Here is a 13,654-nt window from a genome sequence, read left to right as displayed (position 1 = left end):
GAGATGGCCTTTTAATCCCCAGTATGTGAAAGGAAAATATCAAACACTTTTGAGAGTCAGTTTCTTATAAAACTACTAAACTTGGGCCTCCCTCATAGCACAAGGGTTAAGTCTCAGCACTATGAAGTAATCTGCAGCCACTACAGCACCAGTTCAATCCCCAGTAAGGGAGCTACCCACATGGCACCACTGACCTCTCTTGTCTCACCTGCTGCTTCCTTCAACAGTGTATTTCAGTAGAGCTGCCTGTTCTGCTCTCCACTCTGTCTGGTGAATCCTCTCACCCCCTGCATCTCTGGCCTACACCCCAGCTCTTATATGCATGCATAAATAAAATAAATCTTAAAAAATAAATAAATAAAGGGCCTCCCTGATGGCGCAGGGGGTTGAGACATAGCCTATGAAGATATCCACAGCCACAGAAGCATGAGTTCAATCCCCAGCCGGGGAGGAGACCCATATGGTGTAGCAGACCTCTCCGGCCCCGTGAATCCTCTCCCCACTCTGTCTATGGTGAATCCTCTCACTCCCCCACATCTCTGGCCTGTGGCCCAGTTCTTGTATGCATAAATAAATAAATCTTAAAAAAAAGAAAAGAAAAAAAAATAAATAAATACAACTACTAAAGTTTTCTGTGATTAACAAGCAGCAGCAATAGTAAATGGCCAGGTACTGATGCCAGTGTCCCTATATATGGGTAAAAAGTTTCCAAAATTAAGATGATAGGGAGGCAGAAACACTGAAGTGCAGACCCTCCCTGCTCAATTGTCACTCTAGGGGCCAATAACAAAAAGAAAAATAAACTCCCCGGGTTGGCGGAGGGGATAAAAAGTGGATAAAAAGGGGGGATAAAGGTGTTCATAAAAACAGAGAACACACTCACTCTTCTTTTGAGAGCTATTTGGATCCTTCCCTGGTTAGTAATAAGCCTCAGTGGAGTGGTGACTGGGTCCTGATCACCGTTGTCTGTAGCATCTGCCTCAATCCGAAGAGTTTGCCAAGTAATTTCCTTGAACGTTAAAACCTGGAAGGACAGAAGTAAATGCCCTTAATGCTGAAGATGAAATGAACCAAGATGAAAAGAGTGACAAGGCAGAGACTCCCAACATTCTCAGTTGAGATTCTACCAATATATTTGGTAAATCAGAGATCCATAAATGAGGGAAGATTATAACAGTAATACTGGACAGAAGGGATTCTTAGGTTTTCAGGAATGGGGGTAACATCTGAAGAAATCCCCAAAGTAGGAATAATACCCTTAAAGAACTGGTCATACTTGAATCCTCCCATTCCCTCTTCTTGCAATGCTAAGGCTGTTACCTCTCCTCGGCGGGGGTCAGTGATACGGGTAAGGCGAAGGTCACTCTGCTGCCAGTTGGGGTTGACACTATAGCCCTGGAGCTGCCACAATTCAAAAGATGCATGGAAGGCCTTGGAGTGAATCTTGATGGTGATAGAATTGACGATGATGAACATCCCCTCCACCACCTTCTCAGCAAAGCCATACTCGCTACAACAAATGAAGCAGACCAATGATCAGAATTATGCAAGCTTTATGGCTAGAAGACATCAGACAAGCTTATTAAGAGTACCTGACTCTGGATGCTAGAACCATCGGTGGGTTGGTTTTTTTGTTGTGTTTTTTTTTTTTCAATCTCTCTCCTCCCCTTCCCATTTCTACTTTCTCATCCTTTTTTTATATTTTGAAAGGACGGGTTTACTAGGAAAAGGAACAAGAGAAAAAGAGGCACCTGCATAGTCACCAGCAGGCAGAAGAGCTGTCTTGTCTCGTATCTTTTAAGTATTTAAAATTGTTAATGATGATGTCATACTCTTTTAATGGGATTTTTTTCCTTAAAGAGTAGAATAAATGACAGTTAATCTAAAAAAACTCCCTCCTGTTAGAAAAAATAAATCCAAAAATCTTTTTACAGTCTACACACTACCTGAATAAATATTTGGGTATTATCTGCAAAGGGAGGTGATAACTACAGAAGAAAATACTAAATTTCTATAAAATCTTCAAAGATTGAGATATTCTGCAAAAGTAGTAGAAAGAGGAAAAAGTAGAGCCAGGTAAGCATGAGGGTTACTGCTATCTAGTCAACAAGAGTACTACCTCTACACTGCCAAATATAAAGTTATACATTTGTATAACTTTAAAAACAGTGAACAAGATACATGGTGTTAAAAATCCAGATAAAAATTATCCTTGGTGGTGAGTAGGTCTAGAAAGGTTATGGGAGACTTTTGGAATTCTAGAAATAGTCTCTTTTTTGATATGTTAACATTGTAAAGAATCATTGTGCTGGGGCCTCCCTGTTGGTGCAGGGGTTAAAGACACAGCACTATTGAGCTACTGCCAGCCACTGAGGCATAAATTCAATCCCCAGTGGGCCAGGGAGTTACAAACGTGGTGCAGCATACCTCTCCCATCTCACTCACTGCTCCCCTCAGCAGTGTACTTCAGTGGATCTGCCTGTTCTGCTTCCCACTCTTTCTGGTGAATCCACTCTCACACACACACACACCCCCACCTCTGGCCTACACTGCTGCACCTCCCCCTGCAGTGACCTTTAGGGCTAACCGTCCCTAGGTCCGGCTGGGCAACCAGCGCACAGGGGGAGAACAGCAAAACACCCTGAAGCAGGGGAAGTACAGCGGAAGTTCCCTGAAAAGACAGAAGCTTATCAAAAGATAACGACCACCAGGAACCACTACAAGAATGCTAAAAAACCTTATCCCGTCTTTCTAGAACTACAAACTTTAATCCCTTATTGTCTTTCTAAACTTCCTTCTTTCTTCTATAAAGGTCTTTGCTTGTTAATTAAAAAATCATATGAAATCCTTAAAACAAGGCTGACTCAAATGAAACATTACTAAACCCTGTAATAATTAAAATATAGTTTAGGTAAAAAAGTAGTTAATAAAAAATGCGATTATATAGTTTAAAAACAAAACTAATGGTCTATCTACTTAGGAATGAGGCTGAGTCCAGATGTAGATCACCGCCCTGTTGGTGATAGGCTGAGCCCATGAGCAAGCTGATTTCATTGATATTCATTGTTCCTGTGCCTTTGGAAAACATATATATACCAGTCACAAACTCAAAGAAAATTACACTCAGATTTTCACTCTTGAAGTGTGTCTGTTTGTCATTTCTTTCACCGACGCCCTGACCACCCTGCATGCTTCTCTCAACCCTGAGGTGGCCTCATCGTCTACTGCTGTGCTGGTCCGCAGCACTACACCCCAGTTCTTGTATGCACAAATAAATAAATGAAATAACAGCATAAACATATAAAAAAAAAAGAATCACTGTGCTGTTTGCTTTTAATTTGTGCACTTCAATATGTTACCAAAAAAAAAAAAAAACCAACATTGAAATAATGTCATCAGATTAGGCAAAAATCCTACAGTTTGATGATATATTTTATATTGCAAAACTCTAGGAAAAAAAGAACTCTTAGCCATTTCTGGTGATAAAATTATAAAATTTTATAGAATCTTTATGGAATTTAACAATATGCATCAAAATTACACATGCAGGGGACCTCCCTGGTAGTGCAGGGGTTCAAGTCTGAGCCTTATCAAGTTATCGCCAGCCACTGTGGCTTGAGCTCCATCCCCAGCAGGGGAGCTAAACCCACATAGCACAGCAGACCTCTCTTGTCTCACCTGCTTGCCCCCCTCAGCGTTTATTTCAGTAGATCCAGCTGTTCTGCTCCCTACTCTGTCTGGTGAATCCTCTCACCCCTCCCCCACACCTCTGACCTACACCCCAGTTCTTGGATGCATAAATAAATAAAAAACAAATCATAAAAAAAAATACATATACATTTGCCCTTTGACTCAGCAGTCTACATCTATGAATCTATCCCAAAAGAGGCTAGCAAAAGTGCAAGCAATGCAAATTGTCCATCAACTGATGAATGGATAAATAATAAACAGCCATACAACAGAGTATCTATCATTTAGTCATAAAAAAGAATGAAATAGAAATACAATCTACAACATAACTGAACTTTGAAATTAGCATACTAAATGAAAGGTGCCAATCACAAAGATCAAAACTGTCACAATTATGAGAATAAAGAAAGATGAGTGGTTGCCCAGGGCCAACACAGGGGAGAATGGAAATGACTACTAATAGGTTTGGTGTTTCTTTTTGGGTGATGAAAATGTTCTAAAATTGAATGTGGTGATGGTTGCACAAGTTGGTGTGTGTGTGTGTATATATATATACACACACACACACTGAAAAACCACTGAATTTTATGCTTCAAATGGATGAATTCTATGATATGCAAATTATATCTCAATAAAGCTGCTTCTAAAAATATGTTGGAAAAATACTAAGTGACTTATGAACAAGGTCATTTATTACTGCAATGTTTGTAACAGCAAAAACCTAAAAATAATTCATATATATATATATATATATCAATAGAGAACTGGCTATATAAATTATGAAAACTCTAAGAAAAAATTCTGAGGATTCTGGAGGTGCAAAAGGAATATGGGACATCTTTTTATATTCTTCCATGAAGATATCTACAGAATATACTTTTCCTTTTTTTTTTTTTTCTTTTGTGGGACCCTCGCTGGCAGCCGGGGAACGAACTGGCGCTGCAGCCTGCGGTGCAGCCTCGCAGCCCAGTGCTCAACCGCTGCGCCACCAGGGGAGGCCCTACAGAATATACTTTTAAAGAAAATAGCAATTCTGAAATTGCTACATTTTGCTATAAAATGCTGTATTTTATATAAGAAAGGAGATGAAGACAACATAAATATACATATATATAACATACCTTGTTTTATAGTTTTTAAGTTTTATAGTTTTTATGTAATTTTATATAGTTACAAATAAAAACTAATTTGAAAATTTAAAACAAATTGATATAAACTCCTAGAATATAACATAGGAGAAAATCTATGACCTTGTATATAGCAATGGCTTATTAGATATAACACCAAAGGCACAATTCATGAGAGAAATAATGGATAAGTTAACTTACTGAAATTAAAATTTTCTGCCCTGTGAAAGACAAAGTCAAGAGAATGAGAAGATAACTCACAGATCGGGGGGAAATATTTGCAATAGATATAGCTGGTAAAGGACAATTATCCAAAATATAATCCCCCCCAAAAAACCCTCTTAAAACTAAACAATAACAAACATCCCCATTTTAAAAATGGGCCAAAGACAATTACTATCTCACCAAAGAAATTACAGAGATGAAGAGACATGTGAAAAAACACTCCCTATCATGTGTGACCAGGGAAATGCAAATTAAAACAGCAATAAGATTTCACTACACACCTATCAGAATGGCAAAAATCAGAAACACTGACACCTCCACAAACTGGCAAAGATATGGAGCAGAAAGACCTCTCATTCAAATGCTTGAAGAATGAAAAATGGTACAACCACTCCAGTAGATAGTTTGATGGTTTCTTCCAAAACTAAACACATCTATGATCCAGTAATTATGCACCTTCATATTTACTCAAAGATTGAAAACTTAATGACCACACAAAGGCCTGACATGGGCATTTATAGCAGGTAATTAATAATTCAAAATTTGAAAGCAACCAAGATGTCCTTCAGTAGAAGACTGGTTAGGCATGGCAGACCTCGCCTGTGGTGCCCGCTGCTCCCCTCAGCAGTGTATTTCTGTCATCTCCTCACTGCTCTGCCTCTTGTGAATCCTCTCACTCTCCCGCACTTCTGGCCTATACCCCAGCTTGTATAAATAAATATTTTAAAATAAATAAATGAATTTGTGATACGCTCAATCAAGTATTATTCAGTGCTTAAAAAGGAAAAAAAAAGAGCTATAACATCGTGAAAAGATACGGAAGAACTTAAATGCATATTATCAAGTGAAAGAAGCCAATCTGAAAAGATGAAATAGTGTATGATCCCAAATATATGACATTCTAGAAAAACTATAGAGACAGATAAAAGACCAGGGGTTGCCAGGAGTTGCCAGGATTGGAGGTGGGAGATAAGAAGAGGTGTGAATAGGAAGAGCTTTAGGAGGTGAAAATATACTATATGACACAATAATGATGGAAATATGTCATGATACATTTGTCTAAATCTATGAGATGCAGCACCAAGAGACAACCCTAGTGTAAACTATGGGCTTTGGGTGATTATGACTTGTCAGTGTAGGTTCATCTACTGTAACAAATGTACTATTCTGGTAGGCGACCTTTATAACAGGGAGGCTATGCATGTGTGAGAGCATGTGGTATATGGGAAATCTCTGTACATTCCTCTCAATATTATTATGAAACAAAAATGACTTGTAAAAAATTACATTAAAAAATGAAACTTTGGACCTCCCTGGTGGTACAAGGGGTTAGGATGCAGCACTATGAAGCTACCTGCAGCCACTGCAGCATGAGTTCAATCCCTGACCAGGGAGGTGACCCACATGGCACAGCAGACCTCTCCTGCCCACTCAATGCATCTGTTCTGTTCCCCACTCTGTCTCTGGTGAATTCTCTCACCCACTACACCTCAGGCCTATACCCCAGCTCTTGTATGCATAAATAAATCTTTAAAAAATTTTTAAAGGGCCTCCCCGGTGGCGCAGCAGTTGGGCGCTGGGTTGCGAGGCTGCCCGCGGCCTCTGCGACGCCGGTTCAATCCCCGGCTGCTCCCCGGCCACCAGAGGAGGGTCCCACATGGCGCGCAGACCTCTCCTGCCGCCCGCTGCTCCCCTCAGCAGTGTACTTCGGTCCTTCTGCCTGCTCTGCTCCCCGCTCTGGCTCTGGTGAATTCTCTCACCCTCCCGCACTTCTGACTGTATCCAGTGCATGTATAACAAACAAACAAAACTAAATAAATAAATAAATAAATAAATAAACATGCCTCTATAAAAAAAATGTTTAAAAAAAAAATTTTTTTTAAATTTAAAAAACCCTAAAACTTCTCTATGTCAAATTGATATCCAGCTATATAAAGAATGACTTCAAGTGACAAATTATTTTTCACACCTTTTTTTCTCCAAGTGACTTTAAAACACAGGATTTTGAACATATATTCTTAATGGTATATATCATAAGGATAAAGCACACATACACATTAATCTACTTCTTGCAGCAGTCTTAGCAACAGCTATAAAATTGGTTTTATTTCTTGAAAATATCAAAAAGTAAATCATTTGTTATATTATTATTGTTCAGAACCAAGAATAAGAATATCAATAAAAATATAAATCTTAAATCAGAAAGTTAACACAAATCTCTTTCTAATTTAAAAATATCAAGGTGTGGGCCTCCCTGGTGGCGCAGCGCTTGAGTGCTAGGTTGCGAGGCTGCCCGCCACCTCTGCAGTGCCGGTTCGATCCCCAGCTGCTCCCCGGCCACCGGAGGTGGGTCCCACATGGTGCGCAGACCTTTCCTGCCGCCCGCTGCTCCCCTCAGCAGTGTACTTCGGTCCTTCTGCCTGTTCTGCTCCCTGCTCTGGCTCTGGTGAATTCTCTCATCCTCCCGCACTTCTGACTGTACCCAGTGCTTGCATAAATAAATAAATAAATAATAAATCTTTTAAAATAAATAAATAAAAATAAAAATATCAAGGTGGTATCATAATTTATTTTATTTTTCTTTCTTAAAAATACCTTTTCTTGGGCCTCCCTGGTAGCACAAGGGTTTAAGCACAGCACTGTGAAGCTATGGGCAGCCTTTGCAGCCCAAGTTCAATCCCTGGCCAGACAGGGAACTAGCCACATGGCACAGCAGACCTCTCCTGTCTCACCTGTTGCTCCCCTCAGCAGTCTATTTCAGTCAGTTTGCCTGTTCTGTTCCCCGCTCTATATCTAGTGAATACTCTCATCCCCCGCACCTCTGGCCTGTACCCCAGTTCTTGAATGCATAAATAAATAAATCTTTTAAAAAAATGACTTTGTAAAAAAAAAAAAATACCTTTTCTCTAGAACTGAATACTGAAAAGGCCTTAAGCAGTAACAGTTCGATGAATACAATTTTGCTCAGTCTATACACTACAAATGGCATTGCTCACTAAAAGAGACATGGGTTCCCTGGAGAAATGCTGATTCCAGATCTGGGATAAGGAGGCACAAAGAAATCAGCAACATCTTCATCTGTCTAAAAGGATGAAGATTACTAGGGTTTTGTCCTAAGGACACAAAAGTTGAGTTTGGGGGCCTCCATGGTGGCGCAGGGGTTAAGACATAAGCTATGAAACAATCTGCAGCCTCTGCAGCATGAGTTCGGACGAACAGGGAGAAACCCACATGGCGCAGCAGACCTCTCCTGCCGCCCGCTGCTCCCCTCAGCAGTGTATTTCTTCAGTCTGCCTGTTCTGTTCCCCACTCTGTCTCTGGTAAATCCTCTCACCCCCCACACCTATGGCCTGTACCCCAGCTCTTGTATGCATAAATAAACAAATATTAAAAAAAAAAAGTTGAGTTTGAAAGGCTTTGGCCAAAAATGAGGACATCTGAATAGCAAAAAGACAATAAAGTTCAATGTACAACAAACACTTTAAAAGTAAATACAAATGAAGGGTATAAAAAATGTGAAATGTAAAAGTACATTAAATGTAAAAAGAATGCAAAACAGTAAGTCACTCTGGAAAAGTCTCTTAAAAGCTGAAATCCTCACCTACCATATTACTGAGGCTCCTCACATGTCTTCATATTACTTTTTATACTCAAAAGAAATAAAAATGCATGTATATAAATATTCATAACAGTATTATTCACAATAGCCAAAACTGAAAATAAAATATCCATCAAGTTACTGGATTAAAAAAAAAGTTTTACTTTTTTAATACAACTGAATAGGGACTGATCACAAAGATATACAAAGAGCTTACACAACTAAACAAAAGCAAAGCAAACAGTCCAGTCAAAAAATGGGCAGAAGAGCTAAAAAGACACTTCTCCAAAGAGGAAATGCAAATGGCCAAAAGGTATATGAAAAAATTTCAACATCACTTATAAGCAGGGACGTACAAATCAAAACCATAATGAGATACCACCTTACACCAGTGAGAAGGGCAGATATTAAAAAAAAAAAAACAGGCTACAATAAATGTTGGCTGGTGGGAATGTAAACTGGTCCAACTACTATGGAAAGCTGTCTGGAGATTCCTCAGATTACTAAAAGTAGATCTACCCTATGACTCAGCAATGCCACTCCTAGGAATCTACCCAAAGAACACAAAACATTAACTCAAAAGGACACCTGTACCCCTATGCTTCTTGCATTATTTACAATAGGTAAGATATGGAAATAACCCAAATGCCCAAAAATAGATGACTAAATCAAGAAGATGTGGTATATATACACAATAGAATAGTATTCAGCAATCGAAAAAGATAAGCTCAAGCCATTCACAACAACATGATGGAGCTGGAATGGATTATGTTCAGTGAAATAAGCCAGAAAGCAAAAGAAAAATATTGGATGGTTTCATTTATAGGAGGAATATAGGGAAACCAAACAAGGGATCAGGAAAAAAAATAACAATAATAATAAATAAACAAAATTAGCAAGCAACTATAAATCAGAGACATTCTGCAAGGGATGGGGAGGCAGAGTGATCAAAACACGGGAGGGAAGCGCACAAGGGACAATAGTGATGGCTCACAGGTGAACCGGTGGTGGGAATTTTTTGGGGACACACCTGAGAGGAGAAAGTATAGATTGTACAAAAATGAACAATGATGTAATATATATGTGTGTGTGTGTATACATACATAAGAAAAAAAGTTTTATTTTTTAACTAAAAGGTGACCTGGATCAGTTAATAATTGGAAATTATAGGAACCAAAAGCAACTAACCTCTGTCCTGAAGCGAGAGCAATAGGAGACTGTCCATTTGGGGGTCGAGGCTCCTCACATGTCTTCATCTCCACCTCCACCTTATCCAGACACTGAAAAAAAAGCCATGAAAAGCTAAGTAAGTATCAGAAGAACTCCCTGACGAGGATAGGATTAGCTGACAACAGAAAACTAAAACATAAATGCAAGTTAGAGAGCTAGTACTATTCCTAAGGATTTCAGTATCTCATGCATCAACCAATTTGTGAAAGACTTTCATATGATAAGCACCTAAAAGTCAACATGAACTAAACTTCTAATTTTTTCTATGTCAGGATTCCAAGGGATAAAGGGGAAATCTTTATTCCAAGGGATAAAGGGCAGTAAAACTTGTTATGAAAAACAAACAAAACAACTCAGAACTCCTGGATCTTGGGTCTCAGTATTAATTGTATACTGCACAATATTTCTAGAATAATAGTTCAGGTAATAGTTCTAGGTATAATAGTCACTGTCTCAGGGAGAAGCTCACAGGCCAGAGAGAAGCTTCCTCAACTCCTAAAAGGAACAGGACTCTATCTTCTCTCAGATCTTTTAAAACTCTACCACAAGTCTATCTGATTACTTATAATCATGAAAGGCCATTACCAAGCAAATAGGATGTGTCTTCAGCTTTGTCCATTGGATCTGAAATAGAAAAAAGAAAAATAAGAAAGCAAAGAGGCAAGGTTATGGGAGCCACCCTCAAGAAGGCAGACCAGCTGGCCAGAAAGCAAGAACATTCTGATTCCCATTCTCACCCGGATGGAAGCCCTGTTGCAGTAGACCCTAGTGATGGCTAACCATGTGGGCAGCTCCAGCACATTCTGTAGAACCTCTTCATCCAGCTCCAGATTGGTCAGCTGACCTTCCCCTTTCAGGGTGCTTAAATTGATTTTATCCGGGGAAAGATTCTTAGTGAACCTAAAAAGAGAGATGATAGAAACTATTTATTTCCATGGGGAGCTGCTGAATATGTACTGTAGCTGGTAACACAAATTTGGAGAGGAAAAAAGCTAAAGAACAAACATAGGACAAAGAGACCACACACTATGCTATATAAAATGTTAGGTGAAATCTACCATTCTACGCATGATTGCATCATCTTTCTACAATGGGGATTCTGGAAAATGGCTACAGCAGTGGGACCAGTCTTTTGATAATCCTGAACACCCACATAAAAATAAATACAGCAACTAGACAGCAACACAGAAAAGCATATGGATAACATTTAAAACAAAACTGGGGCCTCCCCTGTGGCGCAGCGGTTGAGCACTGGGTTGCGAAGCTGCCCGCAGCCTCTGTGGCGCCGGTTCGATCCCCGGCTGCTCCCCGGCCACTGGAGGAGGGTCCCACATGGCGCGCAGACCTCTCCTGCCGCCCGCTGCTCCCTCAGCAGTGTACTTCGGCCTTCTGCCTGCTCTGCTCCCCGCTCTGGCTCTGGTGAATTCTCTCACCCTCCGCGCTTCTGACTGTACCCAGTGCATGTATAAACAAAACAAACAAACAAATAAATAAATAAAGCATGCCTCTATTAAAAAAAAAAAAAAAAAAAAAAAAACAAAACTGGGAGATACAGCATCCTCATAAATCCCCCTATACAAAGCAGGAAGGAAAAAAAAAAAAAAAAAACATCAATAGTCCTAAAACATGAGCGCCATATAAGCAGATCAACCCAGAGGGAAAAAAGAATGCACCTAATGGACCAGGGAACAGAAGCACCACAAGAAAAGCAAGTGCTAAATGAAAAGCAAGGTGGGACAATTTGAGAACAACTGAAACTGGGGGGATTTGATCTACTGCAAAGGGTCCCCAGTGAGGCCCAAATGAGCTGGAGAAGTCAAGTCTTATAAATTCATGCAACTAGCCAAGGCTCCTTCCATAGACAGGGCCACCACACTGAGAAAACACTACTGGGGAGGGAATCCAAATTGAACAAGATAACGACGGCAGAAATGAAGAAAAGAGATGGCCCCAAGTAAAAGTGGGTGGGGGGGGAGGACGGGGTGATTTACAAACCAGGATATCTCAGAAAGGAAGCCACTATATTTATTTCTATACTACTTGAAACAAAACAAAGGAAGCTCTATGAAGTCTGAATATGAAACACTAACAGGCTAATCATGAGCTGGTTAAATAGGGTAAAATGAAACCTAGACCTTATACAAACCTGCACTGATGTGATAAAAGAACACACAACACATTTACAGTCTTGCCAAAGGGACTGAACCTGAATCTCTCCATGCTACTGGGTCCAGTTGCTAATTTACAGATAATAACGAAGACGGGGAAAGCTGCTGAACTCCACCGTGTGTATACTCAGCAAAACCCACACAGGGAAACTCTACGTGTCAAGTGACCTGGGTACAAACAATTCGCACAGGTTAGTCTTCTGACTTCTCCACACACTATCTCCAGTCCTTGCTCTTGTGCTCTCAACCCACTCCCTTTCCCGAAGCATGGTCCAAATCCCCAACGGCCAGTCAAAGCCTAACTCCAAACTTCTCAGTGAGATTTTGTTTCCCTATCTGCTGCAGCTCACTTTAAATTCTTCTATCATGCTGGAATCTGTAACACACATTTTGGTCATAATCTAGAAAGCATTAGAATGTTCTCTAATTTTACCATGTGTAGCCATCCCTGCTCAATTATTGTTGGGTCCTTTGATATCTTCGGCTTAGCTTAGACTTCTTCCTGATCAAAATCCAACAGAATGATGGGCCTACAACCCTCTCAGCAAATTGTCCTGCTGCTTAACTAGTCCTCCTAGCTTCCTGCTCCCATCTTCTTGACTGAAACAATTTAAAGTCATTTCCTCACAGCATAATCCCCTTTCCTGTATCACTGTTTTCCACTTGAGTAATGAATTATATTTTGCTCTCTATCCTTAATTAGTTAATTCTTACATATATTAGATGATAGTTTTATGTTGTTTACTATTTTTTTGCACACATGTCTTTTCCTTTTACTAAGTGTGGTTTCAACTTGGTCTATACATCATAACATGTAAGAATTTTATTGTTTCAATTTCTTCCTACAGTGCCTAAAATGACACGATGACTTTTAACTTTTTCAGAGGTAGTAACCTTTTTTTAGACATTTATAAACATACAAAACAATACTGTGTGATATTAAGGGATGCACAGGAATGTATTGGCATGATCACAACAAATTCAGCAAAGTGTCTACTTGAGGATAAGGGTAGCGATCCACAGGAAATTTCAAATGAAAAGATAATGTTTATTTCTCAAGGTGGGAGGTGACTATATGGCTATTCATTATGTACTGCTTTGTATGGCAAATATTTCATAATAATCTTTTCTATGATTTCAATCAATTACCTATTACATGTACTTACTGTAGGGAGAGCCATTCCTCTTTGGGTCTCTCAATCCTGTATGTCTTGCTGGGTATGCCAAAAACACAAGACTTCTTTTTTTTTTTTTTTAATTTATTTATTTAATTTATACAAACACTGGGTACAGTCAGAAGCGCAGGAGGGTGAGAGAACTCACTAGAGCCAGAGCGGGGAACAGAACAGGCAGACTGACGAAGTACACTGCTGAGGGGAGCAGCGGGCACGGCAGGAGAGAGGTCTGTGCGCCAAGTGGGAACCTCGCCGGCTGGGGATCAAACTGGCGATGCAGAGGCTGCGGGCAGCTTCGCAGCCCAGCGCTCAACCCCTGCGCCACTGGGGAGGTCCAACACACGACTTCTTACCCAAGTCACTTTTCAGGATTGTGTTAGCAAATAGCAGCTCTGAGGGGTGAAGTAATATCTCCCTCCAGGACAAAGAGGCTTGCTTACC

At 40.0% G+C, this 13,654-nt stretch overlaps 1 protein-coding gene across 2 annotated transcripts in view; it reads right to left on the bottom strand.

Annotated features, from left to right (window-relative positions):
* BLTP3A (bridge-like lipid transfer protein family member 3A) overlaps positions 1-13,654 on the bottom strand; it is a 66,839-nt gene that overhangs the window by 30,113 nt on the left and 23,072 nt on the right. For both annotated transcript variants that reach the window (XM_037519551.2, XM_054698735.1), the window contains exons 2-6: positions 10,608-10,770; positions 10,456-10,494; positions 9,829-9,920; positions 1,321-1,510; positions 884-1,024 (exon numbers count right to left, since the gene is read on the bottom strand). In XM_037519551.2, coding sequence (XP_037375448.1) covers positions 884-1,024; positions 1,321-1,510; positions 9,829-9,920; positions 10,456-10,494; positions 10,608-10,770 — 625 coding nt within the window. The remainder of the gene's footprint in view (positions 1-883; positions 1,025-1,320; positions 1,511-9,828; positions 9,921-10,455; positions 10,495-10,607; positions 10,771-13,654) is intronic.

Source organism: Talpa occidentalis, unplaced genomic scaffold (genome assembly GCF_014898055.3).
Source record: "Talpa occidentalis isolate TD23 unplaced genomic scaffold, MPIMG_talOcc4v2.1 talOcc4.2, whole genome shotgun sequence".
NCBI lineage: Eukaryota > Metazoa > Chordata > Mammalia > Eulipotyphla > Talpidae > Talpa > Talpa occidentalis.
The sequence above is the reverse complement of the archived record's forward strand: the minus strand, read 5'-3'. Positions and strand labels throughout refer to the sequence as shown.